Source organism: Cervus elaphus, chromosome 21, assembly GCF_910594005.1.
Source record: "Cervus elaphus chromosome 21, mCerEla1.1, whole genome shotgun sequence".
Taxonomy (NCBI): Eukaryota; Metazoa; Chordata; class Mammalia; order Artiodactyla; family Cervidae; genus Cervus; species Cervus elaphus.
In genome coordinates, this window is record NC_057835.1 from 61,977,619 (window position 1) to 61,997,016 (window position 19,398).

Consider the following 19,398-nt stretch of genomic DNA (forward strand, 5'->3'; position numbering starts at 1 on the left):
TAAAATATACAAAATACAGTTTTTCACAATGGCAACATCATTTATTTATACTTATTTAGCATTCTATAATTAGCTCCACTCTTGCACACTTAAACTCTATTACAGAACTTCCTTTTGTATCTGTTACGGGCTTTATAGAATTATAGACAGCAAGTCCACATAACATGCTATTATTCTGCTTATTAACTAGATGTCCATCGACAGATGAATAGATAGGAAAATTGCGGTACATACATACAATGGAATGTTACTCAGCTTTAAAAAAGAACGCATTTAAAAAAAAACGCATTTGAGTCAGTTCTAATGAGGTGTATGAGCCTAGAGCCTATTATACAGAGTGAAGTAAATCACAAAGAGAAAGACAAATATTGTATAAGAATGCATGGGTACGGAATCGAGAAAGATGGTTCTCGTGAACCTATCTGCAGGGCAGCAATGGAGACGCAGACACAGAGAACAGACTCGTGGACACAGCGCGGGAGGGGGAGGTGGGACAAACCGAGAGAGCAGCATGGAAACATGTGCATTATCATATGTAAAACAGATAGCCAAGGGAATCTGCTATGTGACACAGGGAGCTCAACCCACTGCTCTGTGACAACCTAGAGAGGTGGGATGGGGTGGGGAGGAGAGGGGAGGGAGGTTCAGAAGGGAGGGGACACATGTATACCTATGGCTGACTCATGTTGATGTATGGCAGAAACCAGCACAGTATTGTAAAGCAATTATCTTCCAACAAAAAATTAAAAATAAGATAAAAATTAATTAATTAGTTTTAAAAAAGAAACTGTGGGTTTTCTCCTGAGACTGTTTCCTTATCTTGGATAATGTTGAAAAGAGTCACTTGTCACTTCCTGCCTCAGTTCACTTATTCTAAATGTTTTACTATAGGGAATTATTATCAAACCACATATTAAAATTACTTTTTATAGTTTTACTCTATATTGTAATCATTTATTTATTTCTCTATCTCTTTGAGGTTAGGAATCAGGTCTTGTTATTCACTATTTTAGCACAGAATCCAAGATAGAGATGCAGATGATACCATTCTAGGGCAGAAAATGAAGAGGAACTAAAGAGCCTCTTGATGAGGGTGAAAAAGGAGAGTGAAAAAGCTGGCGTGATTCTCAACATGAAAAAAAATTAAGATCATGGCATCCAGTCCCTTCACTTCATGGAAAATAGAAGGGGGAAAAGTAGAAGCAGTGACAGATGTTCTTTTGTTGGTCTCCAAAATCACTGCAGATGGTGACTGCAGTCACAAAATTTAAAAATGCTTACTCCTTGGAAGGAAAGCTATGGCAAACCTAGACAGCATATTAACAAGCAGAGACATCATTTTGCTGACAAACATCTGTATAGTTAAAGCTATGGTTTTTTCAGTAGTCATGTATGGATGTAAGAGTTGGACCATAAAGAAGGCTCAGTGCCAAAGAATTGATGCTTTTGAATTGTGGTGCTGGAGAAGATGCTTCAGTGTTTTGGACAGCAAGGAGATCAAACTCCAGTCAATCTTAAAGGAAATCAACCCAGAATATTCATTGAAAGGACTGACGCTGAAGCTAAAGCTTCAATACTTTGGCCACTTGATGTGAAGACTCATTGGAAAAGACCCTGATGGTCTTTTCCTGATGGTGGGAAAGATTGAAGGCAAAAAGAGAAGGGGGCAGCAGAGGATGAGACGGTTAGATAGCATCACTGACTCAATGGATATGAATTTGAGCAAACTCTGGGAGATGATGAAGGACAGGGGAGCCTGGCATGTTGCAGTCTATGGGGTCACAAAGAGTCAGACACGACTTAGGAACTGAACAACTGGTGTATAGAAGGTGTTCAAAAATAGATGCTGAATAAATGAAGACAATTTAAGGAATAAAATAATTTAAATTCCAAGACCACTAAAGGTCAAACTATGAAACATATCTCATAAAAATTTTCTAGAGTCTCTACTATATTACTTTGTGAAATTTAATAAAATCTTTTTTATATTTCAGAAATTATTTTCTCTTGTACAAAGTATAAGAAGGATCTACCTTATTTTGAATTGTCATCTGGCAAAGTGTTATAGAAAAGTTGCTATGAAATATGCAGATCTAAAAGCTAAAAAAAGTGAGATTTTATAAACTTACTTTTCATCTCCTATCCTTTTCTTTTTCAACCCGTATTATATAACAACTTCTTGTCATGTGCCAGGAACAGTGTCAAAAGCTTTAAGGACATAATTCCATTGAATTTTGATGGCAACTCTGCAAGAATATTATTATTACTACCCCTAGTATATGGGTGAAGAAAGTGTTTTTTTCTTGCCCAAGGTTATATTGTTAGGAACTGGCAGAACTAGGATTCAATCCAGTTTCGTCTGAATAAAGAGCTAAGTTTTAACCATCATTCTATATTATCTCTCATGTATATTTTTGGAGGACTTTATTATTACTTATTGTAACACCAAAAATAAATTCTGGATGACATTAAGTGACATCACGCTTACTGTGAGTCGGTGTAACATGGCACCAAGTTCTTATTCCCAACTTTGGAAAGCGGGCCATCTGAATCCCCAGTGCGCCAGACTGGAAGGCTAAGTCTCTGCACATGACAGGTGCACCATGGAATGTGCACTCATACTCCATGATAAACAGAAACAGCAAAATTAAGTTGGTTAACTTAATTTGAAAAAGTTGGCTTAAAGCTCAACATTCAGGAAACTAAGATCATGGAATCCAGTCCCATCACTTCATGGCAAATAGATGGGGAAACAGTGGAAACAGTGGCAGACTTTATTTTTCTGGGCTCCAAAATCACTGCGGATGGTGATTGCAGCCATGAAATTAAAAGACGCTTACTCCCTGGAAGGAAAGTTATGACCAGCCTAGACAGCATGTTAAAAAGCAGAGACATTACTTTGCTGACAAAGGTCCATCTAGTCAAAGTTATGGTTTTTCCAGTAGTCATGTATGGATGTGAGAGTTGGACTATAAAGAAAGCTGAGCGCAGAAGAATTGATGCTTTTCAACTGTGGTGTTGGAGAAGACTCTTGAGAGTCCTTGGACTGCAAGGAGATCCAACCAGTCCGTTGTAAAGGAAATCAGTCCTTAATATTCATTGGAAGGACTGATTCTGAAGCTGAAACTCCAATACTTCGGCCACCTGATGGGAAGAACTGACTCATTTGAAAAGACCCTGATGCTGGGAAAGATTGAAGGTGGGAGGAGAAAGGGATTACAGAGGATGAGACGGTTGGATGCTATCACTGACTCTATGGGCATGAGTTTGAGTAAGCTCCGGGAGCTGGTGAGCCTGAAGTGCTGCAGTCCATGGGGTTGCAAAGAGTCGGATATGACTGAGCAACTGAACTGAACCATATATATAAAATAATGATTCTCATTCATCATATATCAAATCAGTAAACCAAACCACTAACTAAATCTTTTCACACTAGAATACACGTGTGTCATAAAACAAATTCCTCCAAAGCAAAAAACTCCACTGATTTCTGAAAGAAGTAAGTTTCTTTCCACTGAGGAAAAAAAGTGACTTCTTTGTCATTTTTGTCAAAGAAAGAGATGAGCATGTCGGATACTGAACATGCCAGAAGCACTGTGATAGCAGCTCTTCACACCTCAAAACTGTCACTGCTTTATTACGATCTCACTTATTCATACATTCATCCTCAAATTTTATTGAGTGCCTACAATGTGTGAGGGATTGTAGATTTTGAGAAGTAAGACAGCAAAAAGATAAAAATAATAAATACATATCCTTAAAGGGCTACCTAATGGTCAACAAGGGTAGATTAAGTGGATACATAATTAACTATATCACAGGATAGGAAAATGAGCACCCAAGAGAAGCTGTTACTGTAACAGAATATTAGATAAATCATGAAGGGAGAGGAGAGACGGTGTCTCTTGGGTGAATCTGTACTTGACTTGGGTGTTAAAGGATGAGCAGGTACTTTACTCAGAAAAAGAAAGAAAGAAGCTGCGCTTCAGACATCAGAAGCAATGTGAGCATACACACAAAGGAATTAAAGCAAGAGCCTGTAAAGAGAAGGTAAAAGAATGAAAAGCTGAAGTCAAGATAACACTAAACATTAAAGATTCAAATTTTGTCATTAAGGTTCTAAAGTCTCAGGCCAGGTGTTTGTGGATTTTCTTTTTTTGAATTTTGCTTCCTTAAGATTAGATTCATCCTTTCTATATGGAGAATCAGAATCTGAAATGAGGTCTTACTATACAGTTCCACCCCATACTGATAAACTGGCATCTAACAGTAACACTCAACATGGGGATCCTTCGACTTCAAACTTGATCTTAATTTTGTTATTTCTATAAAAATCAAACTTCTATATGTTAAAACTGTTCATCCTGAGGTATATCTGTGGCTCTATTAGGAGTCATTGGTTAGAATGTTGCATTTAGTTTAGAATAACAATTGTGGATTAATTGTCCTTTTGGCTTGTAAAAATAAATATTGAATATGACAGAAACTACTGCAGCAGTCTTTTCTAATGCTCTTATTTTGTATGGTAGAAATCATTTCAATTTAATTATTTCTTTACTTTCACACTAAATTTATTTTACTCTCTAACATACAGTCTGTGGGGATAATATTTTAGAAATAAAGTTACAAATGTTAGAAATAAAAATGAGTTGAGTCCATTATAGCAGACAAGTCTGTATAAACATTATTTACCTATAATCAATAGTGGTGATGCCAGAAAATGAAAGTTTAAAATGTAAATTAATGCCAATGTATATTTTAAATGTATAGAACCCTAAATTGCTATTCTAACCAGAACGAAATTAATTTATCAGTAAAGATGAATCTGGGTATCTCTGAATAAGATTTCCTATGTGATAATAGGATAGAGTAACCAGTTACCACAGAAATACACATAACAGAAATTGCTAAAAATGATTATATACTACAAAGTCAATTAAATTGTGTACCTCTTAAAATTTATGTAAGATGTAGGAGTAAATTTTAATTAACACAGATCTCCAATTTCATATCAAAGTACTGAGAGGTGGTATTGAATAGAACTCTTATGAGTTAGCTGTGAAGACCACTCTGAAAATATGGTGACGCCAGCAACAAAGCAAAAGCCAGGTGGTACTGTTGCAAAGCTGTGCCCTTACCACTTGTTCCCGACCCTCTCCATTACCACCTTACCCGAAACCTGCTGCTTTCTTGAGAACTCTGCTTCCACTGAAATCTTCTCTAGTGAAAAATACTTACCCTTCTTCATAGGTTGTCATATTTCTATCTACTAGCTACTGAAAAAATACATTTCTCTTCTACTTTAAAGTTAAACTTTATTAAGCTTTCTTTTCTCTGACTTCTGGCCATGCTGACATATACCAACCGTTTTTCCCCTTTCCTTCTGTCATCTAATGACCTCGTGGTCACTGACTCATTCACTGACATTTTTGAGCTGGCTTAGTTTTCTTTTCAATTCCCAAATTCTCATAACCATATCAAATATAAGTATTCATTAAGAAGACCTATCAAATTGCTTTGTAATTCCAAAACTCACATATCTCGTTACCTTCACTTTTATTCTTTTCACCCACTCTCCTACTCTCTCCAAAGGCTTATGTCTTAGAGTTTGTCAACTAGTGAAAATAGCTCTACCACCAAGATCATAAGTTGCAACAACACTCACTCAAATGCTTTTGTCTTAGAATTTGTTAACTAGTGAAAATAGCTCCACCACAAGATCTTAAGTTTCAACAACATGCTCTACCTGCCCAACACCCTAAATTTCCTTTTTGACTACAAGACCTAGCTTTCTAATTCTTGGATTTTCTCTCCATTTTCCTAGTCCCTAAGTTCCCATATGGACTTTTCCTCCCCCTTGTCTAACACTGACATTTACACAAGCACCCTCAGTTGCTTTCAACCACTATTTTCCCAGCAACTCCATCCATCAAAACTCCCACTCCTCCACAAATGCTACAGTCTGAATTGTGTTTCCACACTTGGATGGGCTCAGTGCTGCTAGAAGAGATCACACTACTCTCCCACGCTGGTGTGTCTTGAAATTGCTGGTCTCCAACCCTCTAGATCTGCAGAACTATTCATCAACTTTTAAATTTGTCTTTGGTAAGCTACTTTCTCCTATTTTCTTCAGTGATTATTCCAAATCTTCAAATTAAATCTCAAATTCAACTTCTAAACCCTTACACTATTGCTTGTGTATTTGAGAATATTAGGGCCAACAGGCAGTGACAACCAATTTCCCAACTCCCTGTCTAATAACTGATCTATTTTCTTATTTGTCATTTTTTCTGGTTTGAGCCAACCCAGAGTCCACCTATGCTTCTGAACCAAACCCCTCCTCCATCTCCAGGTTCTTACTCTAGTACCAGTGCCTTCCCATCTTCAAATGCCCTTTCTCTTCAGACCACATTCATGTTCAAATCTCAGATTTATCCCTTTTGGTGACCCAAAACAGAGACTGGGAAGTCACAGCATGCTCAGATTCCCACACATGGAAATTTTCCTAAATTTTTATGAGAATAGCTTATTTACTTATTAACTGAGGAATCTATCTATGTATCTATCTAGATAGATACAGAGACAGAGAGAGACAGACACAGAGAGGAGAGAATTATTTCAGAGTTTTAGGCTAACAACTAAATTTATGTGAAAAGGAAAAATTTGAGGCTGCAAAAAAAAAAAAAAAAAAGGAAAAAGAAAATTATCAACTTTTCTTGAGAATAAACCTGTATGTCATTCATCTTCAGCATGCTGGTGATATTAAAAATGTATACAAGAATTTTTTGAAGAGAGAGATGAAGATTTTATTGAAAAGTAGTTTTTAAGGAGTATTGGAGTAGAAAACAAGACATGCTTGACAAACTTAACCCTAAACAAAGTATCACCTGCATTTTATTACCAACTATACTCATAATATTTACTGAAGAAGAAACACAGATCTTTTTTTTTTTTTTTTCAGAAACCTTCTGAGCACTTTTAAAGTATATTCACATACCATAAAATTCATACTTTAAAGGTATACAATTCACAAATAAACAACTTCAAAGAATCTGACTACTCATTTTTTATGCTATTAGCATAACGAGCTCAGATTTAAAGGCTATTATTTTTAAAAGATAAGATTTTCCTATTAAACTAATCTACTAAACTAACCTCCATAAGAGATAGTAGTGTAGATCATGGAAGTAGATATAGAGTTAGGGAGAAATGAAGTACTTCAGAGATAATTCAGTTTTAGGATCAATAAGACACGGTGACTGGAGGGAGGGAATTGTGCTCAGGGGAAGGACTAGTAAAGGGTGATGCTCAGGTTTCTGGTTGGGGCAGGCGTGAGGATGCTGCTGCCACATCCCGAGAGAGCACAAAATGGGGAGTGGGTTACTAGATGTGGTCGCCTGTTCTGTGAGAGGTATGATGAATTCAATTATACATGCTGACTTTGGTACATCCCCAGGACAGATAAGAAGATGGCCAGAAGAGGACTGAACAGATCTGACAGATGAATAAGAAAGAGACCTGGGTTGGAAATACAGATTTGGAAGCCATCAATACATAGATGCTACCGAAAGTCATGGAATAGAAAGCCCCATCAAGATAGAACACGAAAAGGAAAGACGGCCTAGTATGGGAGTCTGGAAATTATCAAGGGGCAAAGAGAATGCTCCCAAAGAAGACAAAAGTGATCAGAAAGACGGATAGAAACCTAAAGGAGTGTACAATCACAAGAGTGCAGAGGAAAAAACATTTCAAGAAGAGAATGTAATGGGGTTGAATTGTAAAGGTTGAAAGGTTAGATGCAATATTAAAGCTGTTATGATTTAGCAGTGTATACAATTTGAGAGTTTTTTAGAACAAAGTGATATAACACAATTGTAATAAAACAGGTATAAAGAAGCAGAGTCTCAAAAAAAAGGAAAAGTAAAAATGTCAGTTATTATAGGTAATGATTTTAGTACAATGTAGTTCAAGAAACTGATTAGAATGATCATGTCTTTGGCCATGAACTTGAACCTCCTGATAGACTAGATAAAGAAAACATACAGTGGGCTACATTCTTTTTCAGTGAAACAGATACATCTATTCTTAAAGACAGCTACTCAAAATTTTAAAATAAAGTTTTACACAGACTATTCTAAAATGGATGAGTGGCACAGGAGACAACGCCCTCAGAAATGCTTTTAGAGCTAATGTGCAATTGTACGTGGCTGTTTCTTTTAAAAAACATTCCATGAGCATTTCTATTTAATATTGCAATGATGGTTTCAGCCAGGTCAATTTGACAAGACAAAGAAACAAAAGGCATTCAGATCAGAAAGGAAGAAGTAAAATTATCTTTAGTCATAGATGACATAACCTCATATAGAACATCCTAAGGTATTAACTAAAGACTTTTACAGCTAATAAATGAATATAGCATGGTTGTAGGTTTCAAGATCAAGTTATAAAAATAAACTGCATTTCTATATACTAGCAATGATTAGGCACAAAATGAATTTAATAATAATTCCACTTCAAAAATAAAATATTTGGAATAAATTTAACAAAAGTAGTACAAGGTATGTATCCTGAAAACTATGAAACATCACTGAAAGAAAGTAACATAAAGGGAACATCTTTGTGCTCATGGATTAGGAGACAACATTTTCTAAAATGGCAATAATCCCCAAATTGCTCTAATTAAACAATCCCAGTCAAAATCCTAGCTGCTTTTTTCCCCTTCGAAACTGACAAGCCGATCTCAGCATTCATGAGGATATATAAGCAACCCAAAAGAGAGGAAGGATAACATCATAATCACGTGGTGGGCAGGTGTTTGTTTTTAAAATGCAAATTCCTGGGCCTTTACAGGATCAAAATTCTAAAAGTCATAATCAAGCATTTTTGGGGTGTTTTTTTAAAGTTCCCTTTTCACGCACAATCATAAAACAGAATAGATGTTGCCTGGGTGTGTAAGATTTTCAGTGGTATTAACTAGAAGATAGCTTCAATGAGAAGGGGAAACACAAGCCATCAATAACCTATCGACTGAACAGCATAATTCATCAGTACGCCCTCTGGGAGATTAGCACTGAGACATACTTCCAGAAAACAACAAAAATTCAACCTGATCAATGAAGTATTACAAAAGTAACCTAAATTTTGGAATCATCTGCTAGGTGAGAGAAACACATGTTGAGCTGTTTGTTCTACTGGTGGTTAGAGAGACCCAATTATTTCTTGAATTCATGACAAAGACAAATCATTGGTATAACAGAAGATGCTTACTTTTCCTTTGCTGTGTAATATACTCATCTAAACAATGAGAAGGAGTGTGAATAATTCATTCATTTTAATTGACAAGTGAAAAAAGCCAGGCAAAGTGGCTAGGGACACGTAACAGAATCAGAATGAGAAAACAGGTATTTTAGATTCCTAATCCATAATTATTTTCATAAGACATACTGTTTCCCCTTTAAAGGTCAATAACACATGAGTAAGTATGTGTTAACAACAAGTTATATCACATAGTCAGGAAAATGTGTTACCACATTTTAACTCTGATCTGGAACTCTGATCTATAAGTTAGCAGGAGTAAATATTTCATTAACAATATTCTGCTTGCCCTTTTAAAGACTATAAGAATTTTTTTTGCTAGATAATTTAGATGGCTTAAGACTCCTAAAAACAGTTATTCATGAATATTTTGAACTGATGCCATCTTTTTCCTTTGAAAACTTTTCCTACCTCAAGAATATTTTCTTCAGAAAGAGAAAATATACATATCACTTTTACATATGCCTAAGAACTCATTTTTTTTTAATTTTTGAAGCTTTTAATTCATATTTTGGTCTTACAAATGATCATTTAAATTGACTCTTCTGTAAGCATGTAAAGCATAAAAATTTGCTAAATATCAGATAAATACAAATTCTCAAGGTTTTCTGTGTAGTCTTCATTAACATGAACCTTTGTGTGAATGTTTCACTTTTACCTAAGACCTTGAATCCATTTTACAATAATGAAGCCATAAAGTTTTTACACAACTATAAACTATAACATTTCTATTAAAAGAAAGCTGAGTAATACAAAAATATGAGAAGATCTGAGGAGCAGGCAATCTGTTGAGGTTCAGGATATCTTATTTGGCTATCTACACAAATTTGTAGATAAACGAGTTTCTTGAATTATTTTTCCTTTGGTCTTATATGCCCAGAACAGAATCTGGAGGAATGGATGAGTAATTTGATCACAAAGCTATCAGTGTTGTTAGTTTTGACAATACTATACTTTTCAATATTTATTTTTCTATCTTCCACTGCAGATTTACTTAAGATCTACTTCTTATGCCAAATTCTTTCATCAAATATCCTTGTGAATTTATTTATGTTTCTTGATGAAAATTTTTTGGATATGGAGCTATCCTTAAGCATCCATCCACGCAAGGCTAAGAAATTGCTTGACCTTCAGACTTAGAAATTTAGAACTGCTTGATTTCACTTTTATTCCCAGTTCAAAGTACACTGCCTGAGAAATTTTGTAAATTAACATTGGTTCACTGAATGATTTTTCATTACCTCTGGAAACTTTTTTCCGGGATAGCCTACCACATATATATATGGTATATAATCAATAGGTGTAAATAGCTATAACATTTAAAGCATATCCAGGTACACAGACTGAGAAAAATATTTTAAATGGTAAATCAGATTTTCTAGAAATGATTGCTAGTCAATCATTAATGATAGACGGATATTTAACCAGACCAATATACCTGTGTGGAAATACAAATAGCTAAATACGAATGTATTATCTACTAAGCTACTTTGAAAAATATTATATTCAAATATTTAATGGATTTTTAAAAAAATTTACTCTTTGCTATTCATTTTCTACTTGTACATTCAAAAGACCTACTTTACTACAGTTACTATAACACAAACAATATAATTTTGTATCACAACAATGAGATCCTATCACTATAATGAAAATAGCAACTATAATGGATTTGGTTCATTGCAGTTATTGTGCTAATTTTAAATATACCAGCATTGCTATAGATATTAAACTCTGAAGTCAGAAATTTTTCTTTTACAAAACTTGGGTTATAAGTAAATATCAATGGTGTACTATAGAATAAGAGTACTTCCAATAATGTGGTACAAGCATATTAAGTTGTTTTTGTCATTTAAATAATCCATGATTATGTACATCAACTACCAAAACAAAATGTTACTAGCAGTACTCAGACATATTTTCTCTTGGAATAAAGATTTCTCATTTTATTCTGAGATGTGAAAGCTAATTCAGGATCTTACGCTGCAAAAATTAATTAGTGACACCAACATTTTCTCACAAATAATTGCAGTTGATACTTTTTGCCATCTTATGGAATATATGTTCCCTAAAGACATCAGCCTGGCCTGTGTAGTTTCCAGTTCTGCAAGTATTACATAGTTATATTTAAGCAGAGCACAGTGCTTTAAAAGACTCATTGCTAGGAATATACCATCCTTTTCTTTCCTGTATAAAATAATGTACCTTTATCAAGAAGAAATTAATATTAAAAATCAAGAACTTAAAATTATAACCTCCAAACTTCTCCCCACCAAGCCAGATATGCTAACATAGACTTTGGCAACAGGCACACACCAAGGGTCTCATATGTTCTCCTTCACACTATTTAAAGAAAGGAAAACACAATAGAGGCCCTCATTTTGCTCTGCTTTTTAAAGAAAGGAAGCTCTGTGTCTCTTTCTAGGGAAATTTTGGAAAACTATTCTCTGTGAATTAATGATGAAATGACTCTATGCCAAATAAGTCAGAAAAATAGTCTTCATTAATAAAGCAATGTATCCTGCAACTTTACTATATTCATTGATTAGCACTAGTAATTTTCTGGTAGAGTCTTTAGGGTTTTCTATATAGAGGATCATGTCATCTGCAAACAGTGAGAGTTATACTTCTTCTTTTCCTATCTGGATTCCTTTTACTTCTTTTTCTGCTCTGATTGCTAACACACAGAAATCCCTTGCATTCCTATATACTAACAATGAAAAAACAGAAAGAGAAATTAAGGAAACAATACCATTCACCATTGCAACAAAAAGAATAAAATACTTAGGAGTATACCTACCTAAAGAAACAAAAGACCTATACATAGAAAACTATAAAACACTGATGAAAGAAATCAAAGAAGACACAAACAGATGGAGAAACATACCGTGTTCATGGATTGGAAGAATCAATATTGTCAAAATGGCTATTCTACCCAAAGCAGTCTATAGATTCAATGCAATCCCTATCAAGCTACCAACGGTATTTTTCACAGAACTAGAACAAATAATTTCACAATTTGTATGGAAATACAAAAAACCTCGAATAGCCAAAGTAATCTTGAGAAAGAAGAATGGAACTGGAGGAATCAACCTGCCTGACTTCAGACTCTACTACAAAGCCACAGTCATCAAGACAGTATGGTACTGGCACAAAGACAGAAATATAGATCAATGGAACAGAATAGAAAGCCCAGAGATAAATCCACGAACTTATGGACACCTTATCTTTGACAAAGGAGGCAAGGATATACAATGGAAAAAAGACAACCTCTTTAACAAGTGGTGCTGCGAAAACTGGTCAACCACTTGTAAAAGAATGAAACTAGAACACTTTCTAACACCATACACAAAAATAAACTCAAAATGGATTAAAGATCTAAATGTAAGACCAGAAACTATAAAACTCCTAGAGGAGAACATAGGCAAAACACTCTCCGACATAAATCACAGCAAGATCCTCTATGACCCACCTCCCAGAATATTGGAAATAAAAGCAAAAATAAACAAATGGGACCTAATGAAACTTAAAAGCTTTTGCACTACAAAGGAAACTATAAGTAAGGTGAAAAGACAGCCCTCAGATTGGGAGAAAATAATAGCAAATGAAGAAACAGACAAAGGATTAATCTCAAAAATATACAAGCAACTCCTGCAGCTCAATTCCAGAAAAATAAATGACCCAATCAAAAAATGGGCCAAAGAACTAAACAGACATTTCTCCAAAGAAGACTTACAGATGGCTAACAAACACATGAAAAGATGCTCAACATCACTCATAATTAGAGAAATGCAAATCAAAACCACAATGAGGTACCATTACACACCAGTCAGGATGGCTGCTATCCAAAAGTCTACAAGCAATAAATGCTGGAGAGGCTGTGGAGAAAAGGCAACCCTTTTACACTGTTGGTGGGAATGCAAACTAGTACAGCCGCTATGGAAAACAGTGTGGAGATTTCTTAAAAAACTGGAAATAGAACTGCCATATGACCCAGCAATCCCACTTCTGGGCATACACACTGAGGAAACCAGATCTGAAAGAGACACGTGCACCCCAATGTTCATCGCAGCACTGTTTATAATAGCCAGGACATGGAAGCAACCTAGATGCCCATCAGCAGATGAATGGATAAGGAAGCTGTGGTACATATACACCATGGAATATTACTCAGCCATTAAAAAGAATTCATTTGAACCAGTCCTAATGAGATGGATGAAGCTGGAGCCCATTATACAGAGTGAAGTAAGCCAGAAAGATAAAGAACATTACAGCATACTAACACATATATATGGAATTTAGAAAGGTAATAACGATAACCCTATATGCAAAACAGAAAAAGAGACACAGAAATACAGAACAGACTTTTGAACTCTGTGGGAGAAGGTGAGGGTGGGATATTTCAAAAGAACAGCATGTATACTATCTATGGTGAAACAGATCACCAGCCCAGGTGGGATGCATGAGACAAGTGCTCGGGCCTGGTGCACTGGGAAGACCCAGAGGAATCGGGTGGAGAGGGAGGTGGGAGTGGGGATCGGGATTGGGAATACATGTAAATCCATGGCTGATTCAAAGAATAAAAAAAAAATAAAAAAAAAAATAAATGTACACATAAAAAAAATAAATAAATAAAGCAATGTAAACAAAGAAAATAGACTTGAAATTACTAGTTTAGATTGGAATCACAAAATATGCCTAACTTAAAATTAACTTTTAGGTTTTGTGTCTGTTACATAGAAACCTTCATAGACCACAGATAGTTAAATATAGCAAACTGAGACAAAAAGTGAAGTGTCATAGAATTAGACCACTGAATTGTATACCAAGGGGGTAAACATTTATTATGATTATCTTCTTATTAATTTTGAGTGAAGCATAAATTGAGATTGAATTTATATATAATAAAGCAAAATTTGGCTTGTAATTGGGTGTGCTTATTATGCCAACTTCATAAGAATACAAAATCAGATTCTGAATCGGCTACTAGAAAACCAAATTCCTCCATACCGTACATGCTTTGCAACTCTTAGTCTCAGAGAAATGCAGCTAGGGAATCTCATCTCCTCAGGCAGAAAGATGAGGTCTACTGTGTACTTATGCTGATGCGACTGTGAAAATGGATTTATCCTTACTAATGCATTATTGCATCATGAAAATGAAAACATACTTGGCTTTATGCCTTGCTGTTATGTTTTTCCCATTTCCCCCCTGTTCAAAGTTCCTTCTCTGGCAGTTTTCTAGCCAAATGAATTTCTAACCCAACATGTTTGCCTTCTAACAAGCCCTGAGGCCCGCTATCCTTTCTTTTGAAAGGATCAAAGAACACTGTTCTTCACAATCTTCCTCAGTAATTAAAACTGCACTAGAACCCACCAGAAAACTATAAGACAAAGGGCTTGCTTTTTCTTTATTCGAGGACAGAATAAAGCTTACTTTTTGCTGCCTATTTTGCCACTCATTTTAAAAGTTCATTTCTAGTGTATAATATTTTTTGTAGAGCAGGCTACACTTTCCCAGCCCCTTCAGAACCTCATTTTAAAGATTTTTGACTCTACAAATTGGGAAGATATACAGTAATTCATGCTTAAAAAAAAAAAAAGGAAAGGTAAATTTACTTTAGATTTACCTAGTCAAAAAGAATTTAAAAACCCAATTAAATCATACTCAAAGCTAGTGTATACAAATTGAAGACTGGTTAATAAATCAATCTGTTGGATAGTAACTTGTCAACACATTAATTAGTTGTATTAGAAGCTAAATAGATAAAATGCAAGAAAATAAACCAAATGCAAATGGCAAAATAGGAGTAGGAGAAAGGCTATAGCTAATGGGAAATGTCTACAAAAATAAGCAAATTTTACCTGTCATCATCTTGTGAGAACTGCTTTTGCAAATCCTCTTTATTCCACTGTTCTTTTTCTTTCCCTGGCTCAGGTGTATCTGGTGTTCTTTCCTCCTCTCCTGATTCTCTGTTTCCCTCCGTATTACACATGTTTGGACTGTCTTTCCCTTTCTCTTTCTCCTTAGTTCTTTCCTCTTTCACCTCTTCCTCCGCATGAACTATCTCTTCATGTTCATCCCCTTGTTTCCCTCCCTCTTCTAGTCCCTTCGGCCTTTTGAAAGCAACACAAATTGAAGGCATGCAAACAAACACAAGAAAGAAAATGTTAAGAAAAAAAATACATACTAAATTAAATAGAAAAGTAATGAAAATTACTAAAACATAGATAAAAATTACATCTTTTAAACATCGAAAACTTTTTTTCCAGTGTATAACAGAGAAGCACTATGTAAGCAACAGTTAAATCAAAATTGCTTTTTTTTAAGTTGTGTTTTCCTGTTAGGTTACAAAGTTACCTGGAAAAAAGTTGTGGTCTCCCCATTACTGATTTTTGTTTTGTTTTGATCCAACAGGAGTTAAAAAAAAAAAAAAACACAACTAATTTACCTTAGGTGCCCATAAAGTCTATGGATGAGGTGATAAATGAAAATTATACTAACATACATTTATAAATTTTTTGGAGACACTTCCATGCATTTATAAAAGTTTCAGGAGGACAAGAGCGCATCCTACTAAAAAAGTAATGTTGTGTTTTCTTAATCATTGAAATGTGTTCATCTAGGAAAAAACACCTTCCAATATGATTTTTCATATTCCTTAGAATGTTAAAAACATTCAAGTCTTCATTTAATCCCTTTAATCTCAGTAAAAATACAACAACAGAATCACTTTTTCAATAACAAACATGAAAAATAGCTAATGATACTATTTTGAATAATCTAGTAAGAAAATTATTATAAGTTCTATAAAACTTTTCTATGCAAAAAAGTATGAAATGTAGACCAAAATATAATAAAAAGTAATCACAGAAGTTGTTTATTGTCTTCATGATATATATTAACCATTTAGAAGGAAAGGATTTTACATTTATCCAAAGAAAAATAGAGATTTTCTAAAACATATTTAGAATTTCCTTCTTAAAGTCCCCCTAACTCACCTGATTTTCTTGTTTCCTCTTGGCCGTTCTGATTGGACAGACATGTAGCTTGTGCTGCTGAAACGAGAAGCACTACTAGTCCTGGAAACCGCAGATATATCACTTACGTCACTGTCCGAAGATTTAGTGGAAATATTATCTGCCCCTCTATGAGGATCCCATCCTGATCGATACTGTTAACACAGATTGACAAACACGCAGAAGTTGTCAGTATTACCACACAAAGCAATTATTCGCTTCTCCTATTTCAGCACTTTAATTGTCCACAGAGGATACTGCAAAACCCCACTCAGTTGCATATAAAACAAAAGTGAATGGCAATTATCCTAAAAGAAAAATTCAATTTATATGAAATCCTTGTTTTCAGCAAAGTCAATTAGAGCATTTTCACCACACCCCAATGAAGGCCATTAAAACAGTTTCACAAGAGCAATGGCCTCAGGGAAGAACATTTAGGTAAAATCTGGGAAATAAATATTTGGCTTAATATTAGGAAGCAAATTTTTTTAAATTTTTGAATAAAATTTTTTTTAAAACATGATGAAGTTGCCACTGTAACTTATGAAAACCAATTTTAGTAGCATAAATTTTCTCTTAAATCCATTATGCTTCAGTGAAAACCTAGAGGTAATACAAAATCTAATTATTAAAACACTAACTTTTTAAAGAAAGGCCAAGAGAAAAGAGAAAGTTTAATTTCTGAGTGGTTGCTGGAATTTTGATGAATCCTAGAAATGCTAGAAAAAGTCATTATTATTTATGATAATTCAAACTTCCTGAAATTGAAATAATCAGATGATTATCTGGCACAGCCAGGGTACAGGGTGTTCAAATATTCTGGTAAACTGAAAACCATCATAGAGGCTTTATGTTGATGACATATGGAATGTAAAAAAAGGATAGATTTTGAAGTCTTGAAAACCTGGAGTAAGGAAAACTATTACTAGCTGGGTAAACTTGAGCAAATTATTCCACCTTTAAGATCCTGTTTATAAAATAATAGGGAAAATAATACCTTCCTTGCAGCATTGTTTTGATCCTTGCAGCATTGTTTTGAAAATCAGAAATAATACATGCCTGGTATATGGCATAATATAAAATAATGCAGCCAGTATTATTACTGTACCATTACTACCTGATGGCTATTATTGGGCTAAGAGACTATCTGCTAATGGATTTTTCTTTGTTAATATCTACTTAAACATAATGGTAAAAATTCTTACCTGGTGAATCTCATAATGGAAATTTTTTAAACCATAGATAGTGGCAAATTTAACAAATTGTTAAATTGTTCAATGGATACTATATTGTATTGGTAGAACTTTATCTTTCTTATTCTTTTTTTTTAATCTTTCTTATTGTTATAATTTGTAATAAAAAAGAGGAGCATACTGCTATTTATATCTTTAAAAAATAATTTATCATTGAATAGAAAAGCAATTTTTTTCTTTGTTTTTACTTATGGGATTATTATATTATCTAAATTCAAATGATAAGCCATACTTTTAACTCAAGAAGTACTAAGGGTAAATGTAATCCATAACAGCACATGCTCTGGAATGACACTGAATTACTGGTATGAATCCTGGTTACATAAATTATTAGGTTTGTGATCCTGGGCCAATTGCATTTATGAGTTCCAGTTTTTTATTTGTTAAAATATGGAGAACAATCATACCCAATTCCCAGGTTCGCTGCAAGGATGAAATAAGATAATGCACATAATGCACTTTGCACAACATTGGACACCTAAGAAGTGTTTAATAAATGACAGATGATGACAAGGATGATGATTACATAGCAGCTGAATCCTGGCTTAGTATCAATTCCAGGAATATATTTACCAAAAGAAACATCAGGTAAAATACCCAACAGGAAGTTTATTATTTTAAAACTGCTCTAAACTACAATAAAAATATAATTATTTCTATGTATAAGAGATTCATTTCAGAAAACATATTTATACAGCAAATGAAATAATAAACCAAATGTTCTGACTGACTCTTGATATGTCCTTAGGCCTTACCTTTCCCATTTGGCTGGGTCACTTATATCGCATCTCCTCACAGCGAACTGCTAATTCTCAATCTTAGTATATGAATCCTGACTGCTTATCTGACTTTTATATTTTAGTAGTTAGGATTCTGACTTTGCACATTCTAGCCTTTGTCTCTTTAGGTCATCAAGGCTTTTGATCCTGATGCTATGATTCATAGGTACAGACAGGCCAGCCAAAGGCTTGAGAATTTTTTTTCTTAAACACATATGGTATACACAGCACATATCTTTGGCTAACACCTCTCAGATAATTTAGTTTGCTTAGCTAAAATTTTGGATAAGCAAAATTTAAAGAAAGATAATATTCCACATACTACAGTTTTATGCCTTTATATAATTCATCAGAAGCTACCTTTTGTTATAGGTGTGTGTCTATTCATATTTAATTTTCAAAACTTCTATTAGAATATAAGCTCTGAAAAGCCAGAATAATACCCTCCTTATCTTTGTAACTCTCTTAGTACCTAAGAGTCAAAGATTTCATAAAGATTTCATTAATTTAAAATCTAAGGTTTAGTTTTTTTCACCAGTAAAATAAGGATAAATCTCATTTTAGGAGTTCTTGTGAGGGGTAAGAGAAATAACATATTCAAAATACCCAATAGCATGCTCAGCACACAGCAGTTGTTCACTTCCAGCACCTAAAGCAGCAGGTCTAAATGAAAAGACACTGAATGGATTAGTTTAAGCAAAGAAAGACTGCAAATTAGCTAAGAGCTCTAGTTTGATGATGACTTTGCTGCCTCCACAAGGCTTGCACCAAGTGCATTTCTCTATTTTTAGCAACTGAGCATGTTTATCTTTGGGATATAGCTCAAGTTCCTATTACAAATAGGCACATGATAAACAGAATAAGAAATTTGGAAAGTAAGAAATAATAGAAAAAAATGTATAAGTAAAACTTCAGAAGGACATATTTTGAATACATTTAGAACATAACATCTTATGTATACAATTCCCCAAAACACTCAAATCAAAGTAATAATTGACCTACCAGGGGAGTTTACTTTTAAAGTCATTCAAT

The 19,398-nt window shown here is 34.3% G+C and overlaps 1 protein-coding gene across 33 annotated transcripts in view; it reads right to left on the reverse strand.

Annotated features, from left to right (window-relative positions):
- The window catches only part of RIMS2 (regulating synaptic membrane exocytosis 2), a 590,415-nt gene that overhangs the window by 116,385 nt on the left and 454,632 nt on the right, over nucleotides 1-19,398 (reverse strand). For 20 of the 33 annotated variants that reach the window (XM_043880169.1, XM_043880167.1, XM_043880141.1 and 17 more), the window contains one exon: nucleotides 16,317-16,489. The exons of the other annotated variants lie outside the window; for them this stretch is intronic. In XM_043880169.1, coding sequence (XP_043736104.1) covers nucleotides 16,317-16,489 — 173 coding nt within the window. The remainder of the gene's footprint in view (nucleotides 1-16,316; nucleotides 16,490-19,398) is intronic. 33 annotated transcript variants of the gene reach the window in all.